The sequence below is a fragment of the Cervus elaphus genome, chromosome 26 (genome assembly GCF_910594005.1).
Source record: "Cervus elaphus chromosome 26, mCerEla1.1, whole genome shotgun sequence".
Classification (NCBI taxonomy): domain Eukaryota; kingdom Metazoa; phylum Chordata; class Mammalia; order Artiodactyla; family Cervidae; genus Cervus; species Cervus elaphus.
This window is the reverse complement of record NC_057840.1, coordinates 28,233,081-28,257,719: the sequence shown is the minus strand read 5'-3', so window position 1 is coordinate 28,257,719 and position 24,639 is coordinate 28,233,081. Positions and strand designations below refer to the sequence as shown.

General features: G+C 38.8%; 1 protein-coding gene across 7 annotated transcripts in view; it reads right to left on the bottom strand.

The window, feature by feature from the left end:
- UTRN (utrophin) overlaps positions 1-24,639 on the bottom strand; it is a 540,243-nt gene that overhangs the window by 372,608 nt on the left and 142,996 nt on the right. For 6 of the 7 annotated variants that reach the window (XM_043888655.1, XM_043888654.1, XM_043888656.1 and 3 more), the window contains 9 exons: positions 23,691-23,792; positions 20,333-20,440; positions 19,878-20,057; positions 18,512-18,681; positions 13,832-13,955; positions 10,208-10,295; positions 4,101-4,342; positions 3,273-3,453; positions 1,033-1,178 (listed from right to left, as the gene is read on the bottom strand). In XM_043888655.1, coding sequence (XP_043744590.1) covers positions 1,033-1,178; positions 3,273-3,453; positions 4,101-4,342; positions 10,208-10,295; positions 13,832-13,955; positions 18,512-18,681; positions 19,878-20,057; positions 20,333-20,440; positions 23,691-23,792 — 1,341 coding nt within the window. Of the gene's footprint in view, positions 1-1,032; positions 1,179-3,272; positions 3,454-4,100; positions 4,343-10,207; positions 10,296-13,831; positions 13,956-18,511; positions 18,682-19,877; positions 20,058-20,332; positions 20,441-23,690; positions 23,793-24,639 lie in introns of those variants that run through there. The other variant, XM_043888658.1, reaches the window with a different exon arrangement.

Sequence of the window (24,639 nt, the reverse complement as noted above, 5' to 3'; positions counted from 1 at the left end):
CATGAAAAAAGAATGTGCCCAGTCGCCTCAGTCATGTCCAACTCTTTGCGACCCCATGGACTGAATCCCTATGGCCTTGGGATTTCCCAGGCAAGAATACTGGAGTGACCTGTCATTCCCTCCTCCAAAGGATCTTCCAGACTGGGGGATCAAATCCACATCTGTTGCATCTGCATTGCTGGCGGATTCCTTAGCGCTGAAACACCAGGGAAGTCCCATGAAAAACCAATAAGGATAATCAAAAAAGTCATAGCTTTCCCTATATGAGTTGTGTATGGTTTCAAGACAATATATTGGATTGGCCAAAAGTTCATTTGGGTTTTCCTGTAATATCTTATGGAACACCTGAACAAACTTTTTGGCCAACCCAACATTCTCTACACTAAAAACCAGCAGAACAACAGGCCCAATGAGGGCCCGGTGTGCAAGGCTCAATGGGGGATCACTTGTATCTGATGAAATAGTGCAGACACATACTTTAAGTGACCAGAGAAGCATTTTCATTCAACACAGAAAAAGAAGAACACAATCGATATTCTTCATTTCATTAAAGACATTTTATCCAGTTGAGAATTTTAAGCTAGTCACAATAGAAGGAGGAAATATGCTTTTATTCTATTAGAGGGTTTCCCAGGTGGCACTACTGGTAAAGAACCCACCTGCCAATGTAGGAGACATAAGAGCCACAGGCTCGATCTCTGAGTCAGGAAGATCCCTAGAGGAGGAAATGGCAACCAGCTCCAGTATTCTTGCCTGGAGAATCCCATGGACAGAGAAGCCTGGCGGGTTATGGTCCATGGGGTCGCAAAGAGTTGGACACAACAGAAGTGACTTAGCAAATTCTATTAAAAACATTTAATAACCACCTTGTATCTGAGATCTTAAATTATAGTAATTAACTCTCAAATTATAAGAAATATAAGCAATGTTTGACCAATTTTGACCAAAACAAATACATCTTTAAAAAACATTTCAAAATATATGATATGTTAGAAATGAACCTAGACCACTTAGGCCTAAATTATATATTACCTTTTTTTCTTGGAGGGCCTTCTCCACCTTTGCAAGATCATTCAAGACATTCAAAGACATCTGGGCCTTATTTTCAGAGTCATTTAGCAGATCTGTCAGTGTTTTCAATGTTTCCAAATACGCACGTCCAGGTCGGCTCTTCAGTTCTGTTCATGGAAAAGTACTCACTTTGAGAAACTATTGTTAGGAAATTAATATTGTTACATATATTGTTAATCTTTATATATAATAGGTGAATTCTATTACACAAGAAATTAAACTCCATAATTAAAATTACATAGGGTCTCTCTTAGAGATCAAATAAATCACTCCACTGGCATTTCTGAGAGTCAGACAGTGGTGACTTCATTCCTGCGGATGTTGATGCTTGAAATATTAAGTAACCCACCATCATTTTTCTTCATCATGATGAAATGTCTCTCTGAAGATAGTACTACAATGATCCTTTTGTCTCATATAATCTCCTTTGCCCCAGTAGCTACACAAAGAATAAAAGGAGACAAGATCCCCTCCAGCCAGTCATCCTCTAAATTCAAGTGTGTAGACAGGCCGCCATCCGCAGAGGGGTGGACGCTGTACAGAACACCACAGCTAGGTGCACAGGTACCCTGGGAAATAATGGCTGCCCCAGCCAGCTGGAGGGATGGGTACTTCAGCCACTGATGGCAAATTTACAGACAAGCAATGCTAGAGTGGAGAGGAAGCCAGCTCCTATGAAGCACAAAGAGCTGAGACCAACCAGCAGCAAAAGTTAAGAAACCAGAAGTATTAGTCACAATAGCCGAAGGGCGGAAACTAACCAAACGCCCATCTACTAATGAATAGATAAGCAAAACATGAAGTCTACATAAAATAGAATACTATTCAGCCTCAAAAAGGAAGGAAATTCTGACATACCCAACCCACACAAAGGAACTCTGAGGATAAGTGAGATGAACCAGTCAACAAAAAAGAAAAACCGTCTGATTCCACTTAGGAGAGGTTTCTAGAATAGTCAACCTCAGGGAAACAGAGAGTAGAATGGTGGCTGCCAGGGGCTGGGGGGAGGAGGAAATGAAGAGCTGCTGCTGAACGGGTATATAGTTTCGATTTTACAAAGTGAAAAAGTTCTGGGGCTGGGTTGCACGATAATGTGAATATATTTTACACTCCTGGACTCTACACTTTAAAATGGCTAAAATGGTAAGTTTTATGTTATGTATATGTTACCACAATCAAAAACAAAAATAAATAAATTTACCAATTGTTTTAAAGGAAAGAATAAACATTTAAACTGCTCTTGTCAAAAATGAAAGCCGATTTCATAACGGCAAATTGAAAAGGAGGTCCTCTCAAACCCTTCACGGTCTAGATTAACTGAGTTCAGTCAACAGAAGTATGGTGTCCAAATGCCTTTCCAAAATAAAGGAAACATGACAAATTGCTCACCATAGAGTCTTATACGCCATTACATAACCTACAGTTGCCTCAAGGAAGGGTATGGTTAAATGTGTAGCTTTTTAGCATGCCTTCCCCATAGTATTACATAATGCAACGCAATTTCTGACTTCAAAGCCAAGGAGAAAATAATATATGAGGAATGAGTTTTAAAGATCTATAGGAATTAACTTTCCCAGACCAGTCTTAATCCAAATGTAAAAATTCTTCAAAATGTTTCCAACATTGAAAGAGGAACACTATTTCTTTGAAAAGAAGAGATGGCACTGCTAAAACTTTAGCCATTTGGAGCAAACAGAAGCAAGCGATCATTCCTTTTAGCCCTGTTAGTAATGATATCAGCTGGCCTCCTTCAGTGAAAGGGAGAAACAACACCCTAAAAAAAAAAAAAACCTCTTTAAAAATCATTATATCCCATTAACACAGTCTGAATAGCATGTGAAAGATGTCTGCATTTTTACAAACAAGTGTAAATCCAGGAAATAGTCTGAATATACTTTAAGAAGTGGAACAGTGGCAGGCCCAGAGGAAAATACAGGGAGGCTGGTGTAAAACAAGCAAGTGTACTAAAGGTCTAAACACATGCTATGCTGTCTTTTTAGTCACATCCAACTCTTTGCGACCCCATGGACTATAGCCTGCCAGGTTCCTCTGTCTATGGGATTTCCCAGGCAAGAATATTGGAGTGGGTTGCCATTTCCTTCTCCAGGTTTAAATATTGGAAGTAATTTTTAAGTTAAGTCAAACTGAGAAAGCAAGATGGTGGAATCATCTAAGAGAAAAATTCAAGAGAGTGGGTTTACCGTTCTGGAGCTGTTGGTGGCGCTCTTCTAAACCCTGCTGCACGGCTTGGTAGCGGCCCACCAAGCTCTCGAAATCCTGCTGGACAAAGTCTGGGGCGAAAGGCCGAGACTTCAAGGCTGAGCAGCTTGCACGCAGCATTTCAATTCTGGGGTGGAGGCTACGCAGGTTTGCCAGCTCCCGCTACGAAGAGAAAACGTGATCACACAACTCGCTGAAGATGAACATCCCCACAGAAAATCAATCAGAGCAGAGCTCACCGAAAGCATGGGATACAAGGAGCATCTTCTGCTTTTTTTTAAACGTATACATGTGTTCCCTCCCTGTGAGCCTCTCTCCAACTCACCCCACCCCATCCCTCTTGGTCATCTCAGAGCACCCAGCTGGGCTTCCTGTTCTATACTCAGGTAGCTATTGTGAAACTGCTAGTTGATCAGTTGGGTCCGACTCTTTGTGTCCGACACTATGGATGACAGCCTGCCAGGTTTCTCTGTCATAGGGATTCTCCAGGCAAGAATACTGGGGTCAGTTGCCATTCCCTCTTGCAGGGGATCTTCCCGACCCAGGGATTGAACCCAGGTCTCCCGCATTGCGGGCAGATTCTTTACCAACTGAGCCGCCAGGGAACGAGCTATTTTACACACAGCAGTGTATATACGTCAGTGCTACTATCTCAATTCACCCAGCCCTTTCCTACCCTCCTTGTGTTCACAAGTCCATTCCCTGTGTTTCTGTTCTTCAGTACTATTTTTCTTGATTCCTTATAATAGCGAGCATCTTCTTTAAATACAGAACTGGACACAGAGTCCTTTCATGTGCTGTGTCTTTACCTGATAGGAGTCCTTCAAGCTTGGCACGGACTCCTGGGGAGATTCTGAAGAGGCAGTGTGTTTTACCCAGTCTTCTTTTGTCTTTACGGTCTTTTCAAGCTCATCAAGGTGCTTGAAATAAGCATTAATATCTTCCTGCAGCTGTATTTTTCTCGCCTGATCTTCCAAACGCTGTGATATATTCTTCCATTCAGATAATACCTTCTCTAAAATATTTTTTACTTCTTCAGTAGGCAGACCTTCTACATAGACATAAAAAATAAGCAGATACTTTAGATATTATTACAAAATTAGTTTTCAATTTGCTGTAAACATTATAACATATTGAAAATAATGAGGCAGTATCATGTTTACTGATCACTCTCTTAAGTTCCTTTTTACACAACAAAAATTAAAATGATGCTCTCAAAAATAATTATGCTTAATTCCCTGATAAAACAGGAGAGGGGGAGCTTGTAATAGCAGTTCAGGAGTGGGGTGACCATCACAAAAAGCTAACAGTGGAGTGTCAGCCACTGCCTTCTCTATAGGTATGTGTTTCTGTCCTTAGCAACCTACTGCTCTATTAGTTTCTAGTCTGAGTCTGAGAAATAAAATGAAGTGTTTGGATTTGTCTGGGGCTGTGACATCAGAAGGTAGGCCCTCTGTCACCAGGAAAAAGGGAGAAAAACGAGGAGAAAGATTGAGACTTTGGTGACCAAACCCACATGTCATAGGAATTGCAAAACAAATGTCAAGAGTCCCGAGTGCTGGGAGCAACCTGGTGAGTGCAGGAATAGGAAGCCAGCAGGCAGGATTCAGCAAGAAGCATTAGCAAGCCTATTGGAATGTTACACATAGACCAGGAAATGCCAAAATATCAATGCAGTGTTAAGATTATCTACTTCAGAAACATATAAGAAAGAAAAAAAAACCACCATTATGTTTATTGTTGACATCTTATAATTTTGTTTGTCTCATATTTTTGAGAGGTAGAGAATGTTCATAAAAATAAGAGTTATATATAACAGACTTTATCATAGTCTTTCCCTTAATATAAAATACCATCAAGTCATAAAATTACTATGAAAAATTATGGGAAATCTGCAAAAAAAAAATGTTATCTCCTGAGGAGGGCATGCATGTTGAAAAGATGGGCTTAACATCTTTATTATTTAAGCAGGAGGGCCAAAAACTTTGTAAATATATGCCATCAAAATCCAGGGTAATGAGAGCTCTATGGGGGAAAAATGGCATGTAAGACAAAAGATCACTTAGGATCCAGAGATGATGCAATTTTGAAAATTTTTGTAACACACCACATCCACTGAAAATTAAAAATGCAAATGTGACATTACATAATGTGCATATATCACCCATGTCAATTGCTGAAGTAAACTGTCCATCATTACACAAGTAATACAATATCACACCTAGACAAAACATTCATACCACAGTTCAAGTTCAATTATCCCTATTAATTCAGGTCATAAACTAAATAAATTACTAAAAAAAAAAAAAAATAGTTTTTTCTGACAACTACCTGAGCAATGGAAATCTAGCCTGTGCTTCTGCCTGGCCATTTCTATTTTAAGTGGACAAAGAAATAACATCAGCCACTTCAAATTTACATGTCAGGGTAATTTATGATAAACAAGAAAGGAAATTAAGCTGGCAAATAAAATTCCTGAGATGGAAAATTGTCACCACAAATCCAGAAAATAGGTAAGAGATAGTTATTTTAGGTTCTAGGCAATTCTGGAAAATCTTCAAATATTTTTTTTATTCACTGACGATATTTCACCATCCATCCACTTTGCCCTTTCAAACCAGTTCTCGAAATTTAAATCTCCCTCCTCTAAGATTGATACTATTATAGTTTGGACAAGTATCAAAGTAATAAATAAAGTGCAGTTTACATCTTTAAAAAGGAAAACCATACACTGTCTTTTAAAACAATTGTTTTGCTCCTAGAGGTCCAGAGTAATAGCTTTTCTATTTCTATAGAACATCCAACTCTTAGATGATTGACCTAAAGCCAAAATCAATATCCCATCATTGTATCAATTTTCCAGAAGGGATAAAATATAACATATTCTGGCTACTTACTCTCACTTGACTTTAGCTTTTCAATCTATCACTATTAAAATCTAGGGAAATGTTTGCAAAACACTTCATCATTATCAAATTCCTTAGGCTTATGTGTGTTAGTCACTCAGTCAGGTCTGACTCTTTGCAACCCCATGAACTATAGCTCACCAGGCTCCTCTGTCCATGGAATTCTCCAGACAAGAATACTGGAGTGGGTTGCCATTTCCTTCTCCAGGGGATCTTCCCAACCCAGGGGTCAAACCCGGCTCTCCCATATTGCAGGCAGACTCTTTACCATCTGAGCCACAAGGACTTTGCCAATTAGGAGTCAGTTCTTAAAGCCACATCATCCAAGTGACCCACTTTTCTGTTATAGTAATTAACAATCTTTTGGAATAAAATAAGAAAACCAAGAAAAACCAAGAAAACCAGGTTTGGTATGGCAGTTGTGAAAGTCAAACAAAACAAATTATTTCACTTTTTAAAAACATTTTTGCGCTACAAGAGATGTCACAAAACGTAATTCACGCGTGTTAGGTAGAAAGGTCCTATCAGACTGCACTGTACTGGAATGTTTTGATGAAACTAGTTTGAGAAAACCAGTGATGCCATTATTTGAACATCTGTCTACTGAAGAATTTGATGTGTTTTTCTAACTGAACTGAATCATGTATCTGCATCCTTACATAGGCAGACTCTGGGTAAATTTACTCTGGGTAAAGTTAAAAAAACTTCTACATTAATTATCCAAGGTCTAGGATTTATTTCAAATGTATTGAGGAGGAGGAAGGGCAGGGAGGATCACCCAGTTGTTCTTTCATCTCTGTTCAACATTTCTGGTTTTAAAACAGCAGGAGGATTAACAGCACTAACGACATGTTAAGAAGGAAAATGCAACAACCATAAAATTAGAATAATGGATAAAATGGAATGACAGTGGGAAATTTTTAAATCACTTTTATTCTCTCACTAACAAAAGGCACACACTCCCCAAAAAAGGGAAAATTAAACCCAGAATATATAGACTCTTTTCTGATCGATGTCCCCATTTCTAAGCTTCACATCCCATCTTAAAAAATTTTAACGACAGATGTTTTTTAAAATAAACAGAATTGGGGCCCTGTAGGGAATGAATGAATTTCCACTCCTACCAAAGCTCAAAAAAAAAAAAAAAAAAAGGTAACGCAAAATATCAAAGGTTCACTATAAAATTAAACAAGTATACATGAGGTCACAAAATTCACCCCTTTATAAAATATCATATATTCCCTGATATTTGTACTTGATCTTTCGCAAATAGCACTTCCACATGAACTCAGTTTTCAGAGTATATATTATAGAAAATGCCTATTCACAGTAAGATTTTATCAAGCAAAAGGTGTAATCACCTATCAAAACTTCTTCACTTTCTAGACAAAGGAGCAAAGTAACAAAAAAGTTACTTGATTTGCCCAATGACACAAAACTAGGAAAAGACAGGAGACACCAAGGTCTCCCATTCATTCCCCAATTCAGTGTTATTCTTGCTTTAACATATCACCTCTCACCACCTCCCTCCCTATGTATTCTTCCTATGAGTCTCTGAACTCTATATCTGCCATACCCACCAAAACCTGAGACAGACAAGAAGTTAATTCAGTTCACAGACTAATGAAATTACCCCCTCATCACCCAGATAAAGTCTGGTTTCCAAGCTCAAATGTTGATGTAGAAGTGAAGAAACTATGATTGTTAACTAACATGAACTTAACACACAATTTATTGTAATTATTGAAGTATCTTAAAAGGAAATTACATTCTCTGTCTCTAGGTCCCTTCAAGTAAATACTTAAAAGTGTAATCTTCAAGTGGGGTGCCCACACCCAGTAATAAGACACTTACGGTGGACTGTGAATGAAAATACTATTCTACATGGAAGGAAGGGGAAGTAGAGAGACAGGAAGGGAAAGAGAGACAGAAGGAATGAGGGAGGGAGAAGGAAAGAAAGAAATTAAGCTGTATTAATAATTTATGACAGTGGTACATTTGCATAATTAATAAATAAATGTATATATACTGGACACATACATGTCTTTGTCTGTGTATGTGACCTCAGTACATATACAAAATAAATTGACATATTTTTCAAAAGGCAGAGGGAAAAACAATCTACAGTGTTTTAAAATGTGGTTTTCTGAGATGGAAGCAATTGATTGATCCATTACAGACACCAGGTATCTTTCTGGAAGGGTGGAAATAGTCTATATATTCATAAGTGTGTGTAGGTTTGTCAAAACAACACAGTTTCATATATTTCAATGTAACTATAAAAATGTGAAAATAGTAATAATGATTAAGTGGATGAGGAGTAGAAGTATAGATAATTCGAGAATGGTAGACTATCATTAATTACTGAAGGGATAATTGATACCGGAGGTTCACTGTACTATTCTATCTGCTTTGTGTATATTTCCATTTTCTATAGTAAGAAGTCAAAAAATAAAAAGGTTGAAAACTACATTGTTGAAGTACTAATACTCATAACTTGGCTTGGAGCATCTCTGGATTTTATCAAGGAGAATTGTAACAGACTTCCAAATCACTTATTGTTGGAATAAAGAATAGGGTTTATAAGAAGAGTCTTTCAAAGTAAGACCCAAAAAGAATCATATACAAAACTGTTTGGCAGAAATATTAATCTTTACATTCTCCAGAGCCACTGGGTCTATGGGGAAAAACAAGTTCTTTAATGTAGGTAAAAATTTCAAGTACAAGTAACACCTTGTCAAATTTAACTATAATGAAATACCTGTACTAAATCAACATAATGCACTGAAAGCTATCAAAAATCAAATAATCTCAATGAATTTACCCTAATATAACTTCGCATCCCTGATACCGCCAACATAACATTTTCTTTTACTGCCTCCCTCCAACATGTAACCCCAAGGATGAGATTTTAAAATCTCCCACACAACTGGATTTTAACTCCTGCTAAATCATGAGAGTTTTATTTGGGTTCTCTTATCCATATAAATATCCATATAAATCCTAAAGGAAATCAGTCCTGAATATTCATTGGAAGGACTGATGCTGAAGCTGAAACTCCAATACTTTGGCCACATGATGGGAAGAGCTGACTCATTTGAAAAGACCCTGATGCTGGGAAACATTGAAGGAGAAAGGAGAAGGGAATGACAGAGGATGAGATGTTGATCACTGACTCAATGGACATGAATTTGAATAAACTCCGGGAGTTGGTGATGGACAGGGAGGCCTGGCGTGCTGCAGTCCATGGGGTCGCAAAGAGTCAGACACAACTGAGTGATTGAACTGAACTGAACTGAACTGATCCATATAAAAGCAGAACAACTTTGCTATTATCTGTTTTATATAATCAGCTTCAGCATAAATTTTCATTTCTAAAATGATTCTGCTGCCTAGAAATTTTTATGAAAAACCATTTTTCTAGCAAAAAGAGGGCTAGAGTCTTACAAGTAAATATTTTATTTGTTAAACGGTAAATAGCATTATTTTGCCAACAAAGGTCTGTCTAGTCAAAGCAATGGTTTTTCCAGTAGTCATGTATGGATGTGAGAGTTGGACTATAAAGAAAGCTGAGCACCGATGAATTGATGCTTTTGAACTGTGGTATTGGAGAAGACTCTTGAGAATTCCTTGGACTGCAAGGAGATCCAACCAGTCCATCCTCAAGGAAATCAGTCCTGAATATTCACTGGAAGGACTGATGCTGAAGCTGAAACTCCAATCCTCTGGCCACCTGATGAGAAGAACTGACTCAGTAGAATGGACCCTGATGCCGGGGAAGATTGAAGGCGGGAGGAGAAGGGGACGACAGAGGATGAGATGGTTGGACGACATCACTGACTCGATGGACATGAGTTTGAGTAATCTCTGGGAGTTGGTGATGGACAGGGAGGCCTGGCATGCTGCAGTCCATGGAGTAGCAAAGAGTCAGACATGACTGAGTGACTGAACTGAAACAGCATTCAATGTCACCATCTAAGAAAATATTTTTTGAAAAGCAAAGTTCTCACCTTTTCCCATTTGCTCCAAAAGGATTTGTCCAGTTTGGTGTAATTCATCCAGTCGGGGTTTTATTTCCATCTGTTCTTTTTCTAATCCCTGAAAATAAAGTTCCAAATATAAGAATAGTTCAAACTTTCTTCTAGTATAATGCTGATGCTTCTTGACATTTTTATATTTTATGGCCCTTCCACATTCTCTTTAGGTGTTACAAAGTTTACCTAAGAAAATACTACAAGATAAAACTATGCCATTTCAGGCTGCCCTCCAGAGGGCAGAGGTTATTAAATGTCAAAAGGTAAATTCAAACAAACAGTATAAAACCTTCATTTCTTTTATAAGAGAAAAAGTTGTACACTACAGTTATGAGATTCTATCAGAGGAAATAATTAAAATTAGTATTTTAGATCCAGGATATCTAGTCACATATATGAACTCAGTAAAAATAAGTTTGAGTCAAATGAATGTGCTATGAAGACAGAGATTACCAAACATAAATTATTTAAGATTTAAGAAAGAAATAATTTGAGTCTCAATATCATTTGTTGGTTTCATATTAAGCATAGGGTATAATGCAAATTTTAACCACAAACATAATTCACACATAATTTTTAGACACTGACAATATGTTTCAGGACCAAACTAAAGAATTATATTCTTTATATTTGAAAAATGGCTGCTAATTTTCATATTTATGTCTCTATGGTTTGATATTCTCTATGTCCCTATATCTCAGAGACAGAAGAACACAAAATCTTCCAGAATCAGTAAGAAAAGGCTGAGCAAGATCATGGACACACACACACAGACACACACACACTCAAATTTTTGTGTACACAGTCAATATTAGAAATTTCTCCAATTGATAATTATCTTTGTTCTCCTACTTTTTATGGCAGTGGTAGATTGAACAAAGGATTCTCCACTCAGATATTGCATCAGAACAAGTTATTCCTTCATTAAAACAAAACTAGCTGATATTTCCCAAATTTGCAAGAAAAATTAGCAATGGTTAAATTTTCTTTATTTTACATATTTCCCATCCCACTGACACTATTTGTCTAAAACAACAAAATAAGGAAACTTATAAAGGAAAAACATAAGAACTGCAATCACGCCTTACATACACATGGTGTCCGACTCTCTGCGACCCCAGGGACTATACAGTCCACAGAATTCTCTAGGCCAGAATACTGGAGTGGGTAACCTTTCCCTTCTCCAGGGGATCTTCCCAACCCAGGGATCGAACCCAGGTCTCCCACATTGCAGGTGGATTCTTTTCCAGCTGAGCCACAAGGGAAGCCCAAGAACACTGGAGTGGGTAGCCTATCCCTTCCACAATTGTTATTTTTTTCCTCTCAAATATTACAATAACAATTTCTGTAAGTAAAATTGTGTCTAGATCACAGGACAGAACTTATCAATATTTTATGGGACTTGTTCCATAAAGATCACTATAACTTCCAAGTTCTCTGCCAGTTTACTGCCTTTGATTAATAGCCTCTATTGGTCTTTCAGAAGCACATGAAATCATGGAACACAGCTCTCCCATCTGGCTCTCTTGATCCCCTGTGCAGAGGGCTCTGATAATGGTGCTTCCACGTCCCCACTGTCCACAGTCATCATTCTCTCCTTCCACAAGCCTAGAACTTTACAGAGTGCTGAAAACACATGCTTCAGTGGAAAATCACCCTCACTTTCTAAGCACTGGCAGTAGACATATAAACAATGATGTAAGTGCAATAAGGGTTTTCACAGAGGTATGGTCAAAGCAATATGGAATCTGCCTATCGCGGCTAATGGAAGCTTTCTGAAATAGAGGGCATTTCAGCCACAAAGCATAAAGGCTTACTAAATGGCCATTTGGAGCCCGGAAAACAACACATGGAGAAGGCAAAGGATTGAGAAAAACACAGGAGTCAGGAGGGCTGGAGCTCTGAGGAGTGAATGAGAGCTGCAGAGGCTGTGCTGAGGGGTAGAGAAGACACAGGCCTGGGAGGCCTTGTATGCTGGGGCCTGGCATCATTTACATCATCTCCCCACAGCAAAGGGAAGTCATCAATTAATTGCAAGCACTGGAGCTGCATGATCAGACTGATGTCTTAGACTGACCACTGAGAATTTGAGAAGGGAAGGTCAACAGTGGCAAATGCTGCAGAGAAGGGAGATCTGAGGAAAACGGAAACCTATCCTTTTGAAAGCAATCGTCAGTGGTGACCTCTAGCTAAGAACAGTCACAGTGGAAATGATAAAGCAAAAATCAGTCTCAACTTCTCACACAAACATTCAAAGTCAGGTCTAACCCCAAACCACCTCTCTAGCCTTAATTCTCTACCACTTTTACACACACATCTAGCACAAAACAAAACAAATTCTCTGTTCCAAGCATTGCAGCATGATTGCCCCACTCTGAGCCTCTGCTCAAGGGCACTGCCTGCCAGGTTTGCCCTTGAGCCCAGCTCCAAGCCTTCACCAGTAGATAGAGACAGCTGCAATCCTGGCCTCCTCTCAATTCCCACAGTACCTACTACTTTCTAACTCACATTTCCAAATGTTCTCCAAACTCTTTTCCAACAAAGGTCTGTCTAGTCAAAGCTATGGTTTTTCTAGTAGTTGTGTATGGATGTGAGTTGGACCATAAAAAAAGCTGAGTGCGGAAGAATTGGTGCTTTTGAACTGTGGTGTTGGAGAAGACTCTTGAGAGTCTCTCGGACTGCAAGAAAATCAAATCAGTCAATCCTAAAGGAAATCAACCCTGAATATTCATTGGAAGGACTGATGCTGAAGCTGAAGCTCTAATACCTTGGCCACCTGATGTGAAGAGCTGACTCACTGGAAAAGACCCTGATGCTGGGAAAGATTGAAAGCAGGAGGAGAAGGGGATGACAGAGGATGAGATGGTTAGATGGCATCACTGACTCGATGGACATGAGTTTGAGTAAGCTCCAGGAGTTGGTGATGGACAGGGAAGCCTGGCACGCTGCAGTCCATGGGGTAACAAAGAGTTAGACATGACTGAGCAACTGAACTGAACTGAAACTCTTTACAAACTCCACTGGTGATGGAGATGGCAATATAGACCTGCTCAAAGTGCCCAAATAATTCATGCAAAGATGCACAGAGACTTCATGAACACCAACAACATAAATCACTACAACCTCCTGCTTCAATTTACAGTACTACACACGCAGTATAAAGTAGCACAGCTAAGATCCCATACATTTTATAGCTGTTTTTTAAAATACATCTCTTATCTAAAAAGAATGTATATAGAAGAAATCTGGAGATTCGAAATTGCTTGTTGTATTCAGAAGCCAAAACATCTTCAGCATAAATTCATATATTAGGTGTCAGACTACGATAGATCTAATCAAGCTAAAAGAGTTGTAACAACTGGACCATCTTAGCAAGTGTCCCTTCCTGCACATCTCAGTGGTTAAAGAAGGTAGAAAAAAGGGAATTGATGTCAGCTAGCTTGAACAGATTCAAAATGTAATAGAGAGTTCTAAAAGCTACCTTATGGCTACATTTATTTTACAGGAAAATTTTTGGATCCCATCACATCTTTATGCCAACAGCAGATCCATTCTGATGAAATATTTTATTCACTGCTATATTTTTGTTTTATCTTTTACCTTCAACTTCTTTTTCATTTCTGACGTTTCTTGCATCTTCTTATACTCTTTTATCTCTGTGGCTTGAATGGCAGTCTTTGATTTCAAGATCCAGTTCAACAGCTCAGCACTTATAGCATCAAACCTGATTTAAGATTCAGATGTTACCAATTGTCATTCATTTTCTACTATTGTTTCACTTGGCTCAAGAAAGAGAGCAACCACAACGCCGATAGGGCATGTGGTTTTAAACACGCCTCAAAAATAAAGGCAACCCAGAAATACAGTAACCACACAAAATCACATCATACATTTACAGTTTAAAGTATGAAAAGAGGAACAAAGTTGTAAAGTTAATAAATAAAAATTATTAAATAAAAATTTTTAAACATTATAAGAAACCCCTTGTATTTTTACAAGCTCTTTGTAGATCATGAAAAACAGATATGGTGAGATACTCACAGGTAACAAGTACAGACATTCCTAAACTAATGCCTTCTTTAATTCAACATGAAATTACTGAGCCTCATATATGCCAGGCACTGGACTGGGCTCTTAATATAAAGGTAAACCAGAAACGACCCCAGAAATTCACAGGATGCCTCCTAATTCAATCGGGGAGGGACGGCTTCCTGGAGAACAACAGCTTTATGTCCAGGAGTTATCCTTGCCAGAGGAGAACAAAGAAAGGGAGGCACACACTTTGAGCACTGTAAGCAGTTGAGCGCAATTGGAATAGCGAGCACTACCTAAGCAGGGAGGAGCAAGAGATGAGGCGGCAGAGAGCCTCTCGGACCAGGAGCTGGAAGGCCCTGCAGGCTAGCTGAAGGAGCCGGACCTTAACCGAAAGGCAACAGAAAGCCAGTGAGGGGCTTAAAGCATGGGACTGACATGATTATATTTATCCTTTTGGGTCCCTGAAAAGAAAGAAGAGCGGCAAGTCCAGAGAATAGACGGTGGTAGTCACAGGAGCCAGAACTAAGTAACAGTGGAAAAGGAAAAAAGGGAACAGACCCGGGAGGTGTTGAGAAGGTCAGTTAAAACCACAGTTGCCAGGAGCAAGACGAGAAACATTCCCTGGGTGCTGGCCATACGCCAGGCCCTTTTCGAAATGGTTTCTGTGTGTTATTAACTCCAGGAATCCTCACAACAACCCTGTGAGTATGCACTATGATTATCCCTTCTAATGATGATGGAATTGAGCTCACAGAGGTTTTAAATAACTTCTCCAGACCACAAAGCTAACAAAGGGTAGAGCTGCGATTTAAGCTGAGCAGGACTCCGCACCCAGAGCTCAAAGCAACTTCTGGGTATTTTTAGAGATTCTCAGGTAAGCACAGGTTGTCCTTGCTGATTCTTCTGGGAAACCTGGCTGAAAGTGAATTCTGAGTATTTGTCTTTTCACCAAGGTAAATTCTTCTCGTCATTTGAATGGGATTTTGTGACACCCTAGGTAAATATCCAAAGGTCACAGTATCAGTCAAACCACGGTACCCTCCTCATGTCATCTTCACAGCAGATTTCTATTTAATCTTTCAGGAGCACAAACCAAATGTTTTAAATGACCTTGGAGTCTCAGTCCATCTCTGCCCTCAATATGAGCAAGAACAATGTGAATGCATTAGAGCCTCCATGATCATCTCAGGTCATGTTAATAGATAGAAATCTAGATTATAGGAAATGACTGTTACTATGGTGTTAAAAGGAAAAAAAAAAAAAAAACAGCCACTAGCAGCACCAGGAGAGGAGAAGGGGAAATCAACTGTTACTTTTGAAGCATGTATTATAAGCTGTGCTATGCAGTTATTCAAGGTTCATACCTGTTCAGACAGCCCATTTTAAGATAAGCTAATAATGCTTTCTACATCAGACTAAAAATATTAAAGGATCTGAAAATCAAGTCTCACTAGGATGCTTAACAATATTCTGGACTTTAGGACAATGTAAATTAGAATATGAAACGTATCCTTAAATCCGGAAGAGGTACCATATTGAAGGGGGAGTGATGTGGTTGCATATCACTCCAAAATGCAAAACTAGCACCATGAGTAGACTGAGAAGGGTTTTAAAGTTTAAAAAAACACAATATTTGGGCAAATTTTCTAATAATGAAATTTCACTGCTATTATAACAAACTGAATATACTCAAGCCTCTATGTGTCTAAGAATGAACTGAAGCTATTTGTGCATCAATCAAATCGCAGACAGAAGACTATGGAACTCACAACTGGTTGCCCACCCAACAGACACCTCCCTCCCCACATTTCTTCCTAGCTGCCTGAGTACCCCCAGAACACAACTACAGAGATGGAAAACACACGATAGATTTAACCTCCCAGGAACCCAGGGCAGGGCAAATGTCTGAGTTTTGGCCAGTGAGACCAGAGTCAGGGAGTTAGCTAATATCTTCCAGAAAAGGCCTTTCTCCCTGATTAAAAAAAAGAAAAAAAAATTCTTTTAGAAGACAAATAAGGAAAAACTTCCCTGCCTGCGTGTAAAGCAGGTTATACAAAGTTGTTATGCCAAGTGCTACAGCAGCATCTTGGGACCACGAAAAGACAAGTTTTGCCTTTTACCTGGCTAACATGCTGACGATGGCAGAGACAAGATGCCACGATGCTGACCCCCACCATCCCATTCAAACTGCCCCACCTCCGGACCTCTTGCAACATGAGATAGTCGATGACCTCGCTGTATAAGTCACTTTGGGCACAGTATTCTGTTTCTTGCAACAGAACTCACCCTATACAACATGGACATGTGTGAGATTGTATAGTTAGGCACCGCGACATTGTGATTTACAGTAAGAAATAAATATTTGGTCTTCGGCCTTGCTTCTGACACAGGGTTCCCAAACTCTTGGAATTTCCAAAGTGATCAGGGCAACAAAGGTGTCATTTGTCATGTTAGTGAGATGACTTTTGAATCCCGTCTAAAAAGGTAGGCTGGTTGTCCGGAGACCGAACCTTGTGATTAGAGGGTTGGAACTTGTAGTCTCACCTTCCACCCCTGACCTCAGGGAAGAGGAGAGGGGCTGGAGGTTGAATCAATCGCCAGAGATCAAAGATCTAACCAATCATGACTTTGTAATTCAGCCTCCCTAAAAACCCACAAGCATAGGCATCAGAGAGCTTCGGGTAGGTGAGCACGTGGATGTTCAGGGCGAGCAGGGCACCTAGAGAGGCCATGGGAGCCCACACCCTCTCTCCCCATGTCTCGCCCTCTGCAGCTCCTCAGTCCAGCTCTCCCTGAATTGTATCCTTTTATAACAAATCAGTCATCTATTAAGCAAAATGTTTTCCTGAGTTCTGTAAGCTGCTCTACCAAGTTAACTGAAGCAGAGGAGGTGGTGTTAGAAATCTCTGAATTATAGCCAGTTGGTCAGAACTATAGGTAACCATCTGGATTTGTAACTGGCATCTGAAGTCCAAGGAAGAGGTGGTGGAACCCTCTAACCTGTAGCCAGTTGGTAAGAAGCATAGGTAATCTGGCATCTGATCTGCGATGGGGGAGGAGCAGGAGAAAGCAGACCTGGAGGAATAAACCCCTAACCTGTGAAGTTAGAACTGGTACCAGAACCTATTCATGCACCCTAGTCTTTCACAGCCTGCCCAGCTTCCAAACACACAAAGTCAGCACTGGAGACACACACTGCCTGATATACGGACAGAATATAAACACTCAGGAAATCAAAGGTCCACAGTAAGATCAGCATCACAAGCATCTCCCTCATCTGCTGCCTTGGCTCCAGAAGTAAAAGTCCCACAGCTGATGTTTGCAACTCAGAGGTCCAAGGCTTGGTCCTACAAGGAGATGCTGTTAGGAGGCAGGAACGCAGCCTTAATACCAAAACTAAAGTCAACAGGTAAAACTGCAATCCTGCTTTGTCTCACAAAAGCTAAATTGGGGAAATCATATCATTTTTATTCAGGCAAAAGTAACTGCCCATGTACCCAAGCACTGGAATTCTACTGTCAGAGGGCAAGAAAACAGCAGTATTCATGGGCTGCTCTGAGACTATCTGCTCCAGGGCCGGTGAGCATGGTCCCTGGCCCATAGTCCAACACTGGTGAAAGCTCAATGTATGCCAGACATGGCTGTTCCTCCTATGAAGATCCTAAGTTTCTTTTGAGTCAGAAAATGAAACAAATTTTACCAAAGATGGATCTTTGATAACATGAAGAATCTGTTACTAAGACAAAGGAATTAACAAAGAAAGAAAGAAGACATGAAGAGAGAAAGGGAAGGAAAAAAGAAAGATCCAAAGGAATTACTTCCCTGAATTAAGTATCTTTTAAAGGTAAGAAGAAGGAGAGTCACAAAGAATAAGGAGATAGATCTGAAGCAAAACTGTAGGAACTGTGACAGTGGAAGAAAGGATAAACAAAGGATCGTGGACAATTATATCCGCCCACAGGAAACAATGGGAAAGAAAGAACTCAGGAAACGATATATTCTGTCCATGAAGGCTGCGGGCACACAGTTCTCCCAATCGAACCAAAGATAAATAAAATCATCCAGATGACTTAGATGCTTAACCAGTATAAAGTGGAATATTCAGAAGACTCAGAGGTAGTGAGTGGTTCAGTAGTTGAATTTCCATTACAATAATTATGCTTAAATTTGCATATGATTAGTGATCAGTACAAAATAAGTACCAAGCACAAAATATTAATATATCATGTGCAAAATAGTTCTCACTTTTTTTTAGCTTCCAAATCCACAGGGATCTGTCTCTTCTTTGGGGGAGGAGGAGGAGGCAGCTCTTGCTTAGACCTTTTTGTAGTTACTTGTTCTCTTAGGCGAACCGTCTCTAACAGATCCTTCTGAGGAATCTGGGACATTCCCAGCTTTGCAACAGCCTGAGTCACCTGAAATAAAAATTAACCAGGTTTAATGTTTTACAACAGCTTTATTGGGATATAATTCACAAGCCATAAAATTCTCCCTTCGAAAATATATGATCCCAAGGTAATCAATATATTCAGAGATGTTGTGCAACCATGCCCACTTTCTAATTCCAGAGTAGGTTTATCATATCAAAAGGAAATCCCATACCCAGTAACAGTCACTCCCATCCTTCTCTCCCTCTTGCCCTCTGGAAATGACTAATCTACTTCCTGTCTCTACAGATTTGTGTATTCTGGATATGGCATGTATTAATAGACAGAATCAGTGCATTAACCTTGTGACGAGCTACTTAGCACAATGTTTTCAGGGGTTGATCTCTGTTGTATCATGTATTGGTACATTATTTCATTATTACTTAATAATATTCCCAGGTGGCGCTGGGGGTAAGGAGCTTGCCTGCCAATGCAGAAAATGTAAGAGATGCAGGTTTGATCCCTGGCTTGGGAAGATCCCCTGGAGTAGGAAATGGCAACCCACTCCAGTATTCTTGCCTAGAGAATCCCACGGACAGAGGAGCCTGGAAGGCTACAGTCCGTAGGGTTGCAAAGGGTAGAACACGACTGAAGTGACTTGGCAGACAGCACACAATAATATTCCATTGTATGAATAGACCACATTTTGTCCATCCACGTGTCTATTGATGGATATATGGGTTGTTTCACTTTTTGGCTATTGTGAATTTTGCTGCTATGGACATTCATGTACAGACCAAAGTGTTATTTTTTATCAAGGTGCTAAAATATTTTTCAAATTTATAAGATTATTTAAGAAGAAAAAATCATTTTGGAGAAAGAAATGGCAATCCACTCCAGTATTCTTGCTCGGTAAATCCCATGGACAGAGAAGCCTGGCGAGCTACAGTTCATGGGGTCACAACTGAGTGACTGAGCACAAAGATCATTTAATGGATTCATGTCTAAGTGTTATCAGTTACTAATGGTCGAATGACTGGATATCATAAGTTTTTTAAGGTCTATTAAAATTTACTTTAGAAAACTAAAGAAGATACATGTCAATTTTTCAATTTTACCGTTAACCAGGTATAAAAAAACAACTTTTTAGTTAAACTACTGCTCTTATTTCATAAACACTAAAACAAACCTGAATGTATAATTTCTACTTAATGGCACAAGGTATTACCCAAAGCAAAAGGTACCTGGTTGGAGGAATCTTCCAATCTCTGAACCAAAGAATCCCATCTCTGAGTCAGTTCCTCTGAGTCACTGTTGATCTTCTTGGATGTCTTAGGATTATCAAGTAACTGCCCCACATCCTGGCCAATCTCACTCAGCTGGTCCAATGCTTGGCGTTTCATTTCCATGTCTTCCTTCAAAATCTAGTATTTCAGATACTTATTAGATTACTGCATCACTTTAAACAGGAACTTATCTCCTTGTTCCCCAGTCAGAAAATGTAAACATGTTTATTTTATAGCAAAATTTACTTGCTTTAATTCCCTAAAGCTAAAACATAAGACTTCTGGTTCTAGATCATCACAGGGCAGCATTCTAGTGTTAGGGAAATGAATTCATTCACTAAATTGTATTAACCACCGACAATAAACACTAAGATATCAAGGGCTCACAGAGAGATGCTGACGACATCACTTACGGCCAGTCGTCGAACACTGACACTTAGTTCCTTTTGGTCTTTGAAGTTGCTCGTCTGGACTTTATTTAAAGATTCTTCTTTTTCAGTTAACCATGCTTTCAACAAGCACTGCAAATAATAACCAAAGTTAGAAATATATTTAGGGAATCATTTGGTAATTCAATTCAATCAAGTTCTAAAATCTCTCATTTTTACATTACTAGAGGCTTTATCCACATCTGAGAGAAGGATTTCAAACCCCTAAGCCTGAGGCATAAAAAAAGCTCAGAAAGATATCTTTGCTTAAGATATAACCCTTCACAGATTTGCAACTGATCAACCTAAAATTAGCCCCAAACCTGGAAAACTAAACCTAATTCTCAGGGAGTCTGATGGCTCTAAAAGGCTAAATCCAACTATCCAAGTCTCCAAAAGAATCACTTTATAACTCTCTAGATGCAGAGGGAAGGTCAGAGATTTTCTTTTCTCAGTCCCTCTGTTAGGGAGGAAAGAGAGAGAAGTCAAGTTACATGGCTTGTAAACTGCAGGGCCAGATCACAGACCCGCACCCCAAAGCCGATGGTTTTCCATGTATCTTGCAGGACAACCACACTAATGCTCCAGATTCAACAGCAGTTATGATTAGAAGGAGAAGCCTGAGGCTAGTCCAAAGCCAGTATGAGAGTTTTTAAACTTCACTGGCCAACAATGCATGTCTTTTAGACAGAAGATATTTAGTAAAGAGATAAATTTGAAGGAGGGATTAAAAAAAATGGCTGCCTTGGTATAATTTTTCCCAAAATGTAGTATTTACCACAGAAACCTTCTTTCATAGAGTTGAGGGGGGCAATTCTTGGTTCTGTGTTTGGAATCAACTCTTTCTCAAGTTTGATTTATCAGTTTACTTAACAACCATTCTCTGCCTTTATATTTCACCCAGAAAAGGACAAATATTAAGAAAATAATGTAAATATGAATTCTGTCCTCAATGTAGTAAGAGTTACCACAAAAATACCTGTGGCACCAGATAGAAAGTGCAGACACCACAAAGAGACTGCTTCCAGTTTTGAAACACTGGGGGAGGGGGAGGGAGTTCATAAATAACTTCATGGTCCCTGATGGATATCTCCCCTGCAAAGCCCACTGGGATACTGGGGAAAATAAGGTGGAATCTAAGTGACATGGTGTGACCTCTTTTGGGTTTAGTCTAGCTTCACTTGCTTACAGGGGGCAGTGTGCAAAGCCCTCGCACCTAACAGGATGGATTAGAGTTCCCAGAGAAGAATCACTGTGCCCAACACCTCAGCTGGGCAGCCTGTACGCAGAAGTGCTGTGTGGGATGCCTCAGACCAAGATGGCGGCCACAGGTATAGAGGCTGTGCCTGGCCCTGTGACCGGAAGCCACAAGAACGCTGTCCCCTCCCGCCAACAGGAACCCTCTAAATCAGCCCCACCAATGACTGACTGCCAGGGAGAGCACTGACTAGAGCGTAAGCTCACTCCTTTCCATTCTTTCATCAAAGAATAAAATTCTTTGCTTCTGAACCAGACAGTTTCATTCTATGGGCTCGAATATCACGAGGCAAGAGGACCCTTGGAGGAACCGGACTCAAAAGAGTTGGTAACTGGTGGGGAGAACTTAAAAACAGATAGGCAAAAAGGTATTTAAAGGCAGATGCCACACTTAAAAAAAAAACACAGAGACTAGAAAACTAGTCCGCTCTTTCAAAAAAAATGAAAACGATACAAAGACAAAAGCCATAAGGAATCCACCATGGGCCATGCGTTGAGAATACAGCACTGAGAAGAAACAACAAAACTCTTGTGGCCACGACAGTCTCGGAATGAGCTACAAAATGGGAATTCAGGATCTGAATGCTGAGAACAAGAAAGGACAGAGGGAAAGTTTGGAAAGGTAGGTCAAAGTCAATCACAGAATATCCCGCTGCCCACACTTGCCTCATGCTGGAGAAATTTTGAACTAATTCTCAGAACACATTTCTAACTATCTTAAAGCCTCTGCAACTAAGTGAAAAATAATCCCTTGAAAGACTGTTTAATTCAGACACAGTTGATTGGTCTTATTCTCTGTAACAACAAATTATCAATTAAGTACCAATGTTGGCTTCATTTCTACATTTTAACAAGATTCCTCCCATATCACTAACAGAAGGCCATTCAAAGGTCAGTTTTAAACCTAACATAATAAATGGTCAAAATCCTAGCCACTCTCTATTTTTAAATATTTTTAATTACCAAATTGTGATTCTTTCTGAATTTTAAATTATTTTAATTCTTTAATTATTTTAAGAAGAATAACACAGTGGTCCCCGAGCAATCAGTCTCCTTACAATCATTAATGAAGTTAAATTTCAATTATTCTATGTGACTTTTTAGCCTGAAGAAAAGATAAGTAAATTTAAATCTTTGTAAAGCAAAATGTAAATATTTCAAAAATCAGAATCAGGTCTATCATGCGATTCTTAAGAGGAAAATTCTGGTCAAAGATTGAGGGCAGGTGGCAGTAACTTACAATTTACATGGGGACAAATTTTGCAACCTGCTTTTCAAGAGTTCTCTCTGCCACCATATTTAGTAAATCACAAAACAGTATACATTTGTTTTTATCCCATGAAAAGAATATAGCTGCTTTTTGTGGATGGAAATAAAAGGCATTTAAAAGAATCACAGTGGACCCTGGGATGTGGGAACAGAGTATCTGTTTATTTTCTACACCACAACTCTGGCATTTTGAAGAAAAGTCTTGCTTATTTGTATTCTGTTTTGATGGTTGCTTTTCTGGAAGGATGGAGATGGGCAAAAGGCCACGAATTAGACTGAAAACATTAAGTGGCAGCTTTGCACCAAAGGTTCATTTTCTATGTTAATCCTTGGTGGAAAAAAATTAGCTACGTGTTCAATCATCGGTGTTGCTAAATAATATTTTTCTTGTTAATTTCAGCAGTTATTCTGATTAAAATTCACAGGTTTAAAGTTCACAAAGTACTGAGTGGATTCATTTATCATTATGTACTGAGCACAAATCATGCACTAGGTTGTGTGGCTACAAGTTCAAATACATTATCCAACACAAATGCAGTAAAAATTATGTCAAGTAAATCCTAAAATTAGCATATCTAAAAACTAACCTAACTAATCAACAAGATCAAATTGTTATTACAATGCAGCTAATTTATAATGCAATCTCTATGAAGGAACTGCATAATAAAATGGACAGAAATCTGACTTTTAACATAACAAATAATTATTTATAAATTTTCCTTCTAAAGAAAGGAAATATAAGTGATTTATTCAAAAGCAATAATTAATGATGGGTTACTTTTCACCACTTTTGCCCATTATGTATACAGCTTCATACCTGTTCTTCCAATAATTCCTGCCACAAAATGTTGATTTCCCGCAACCTATTCCAACGTTCTTCAGTCCATCGGCACACAGCCGTCCAGCGTTCACCAAGTTTCTAGAAAAGGAAAAACCGATCATTTGTCAACAAAGCCTTAAGGGATAGTTATCACAATCCTTACAGAAATTCCTGACATCCATTGTTCTTTATTACAGAGTAGTAATTATGAAAAATATTATGAAAGTTAAATAATACAGATGAATTTCATAAAATTATAGATAAGACAAACTAATTTCCATAGAATTTAACTATCTCATAGTACACAGCTAGAATATGGCACAACTTGAACTCTATCTTGTAACTTTTGACTCCAAACTCCAGCTCTTTTCTATTTTATTGTGGTTTTTATATGAGAATTTGACAGCTTCACATATACCTTCAAAATACATCAAACATATCTACTTTCAAGGCTTCCATTTTTTCAGACTATAATTATCTTTAAGACAAAATTCAGTGCGTGGCTAATTTCTTAACCATTCTTACATGCCAAGACAATCTTCATCAGTAGTACCAAAAATTAAGAAAAAAAAGTTTTTAACTTATAAAAACTGTTTTGATTTGTTCTGTTTATATTGCATGATCCACAGAAAATTCCACCAAACAGCAAGAGAATGTTATAAGTATTAGCCAGACTAAATAAATAAATTTGATACATTTAAAAAATCAATCTTAAAAAAAAAAAATCAATCTTCAGGATGACTTTCCCAACTAAATATTACCACTTTATAAATAATGATTAACAAATTATAAGTTTTATTTCTTCATTACTTACCTGTGAGCAAGAATTATTTAATGCATATTATCTTATTTCAATTTTTATTATCAAAATGGGCTTTGTATAGTGCAAAAGTAGAGAACATAGAGACAGAAGACAGGTCTCTTGTCTCCGCATGAAAACTCATTG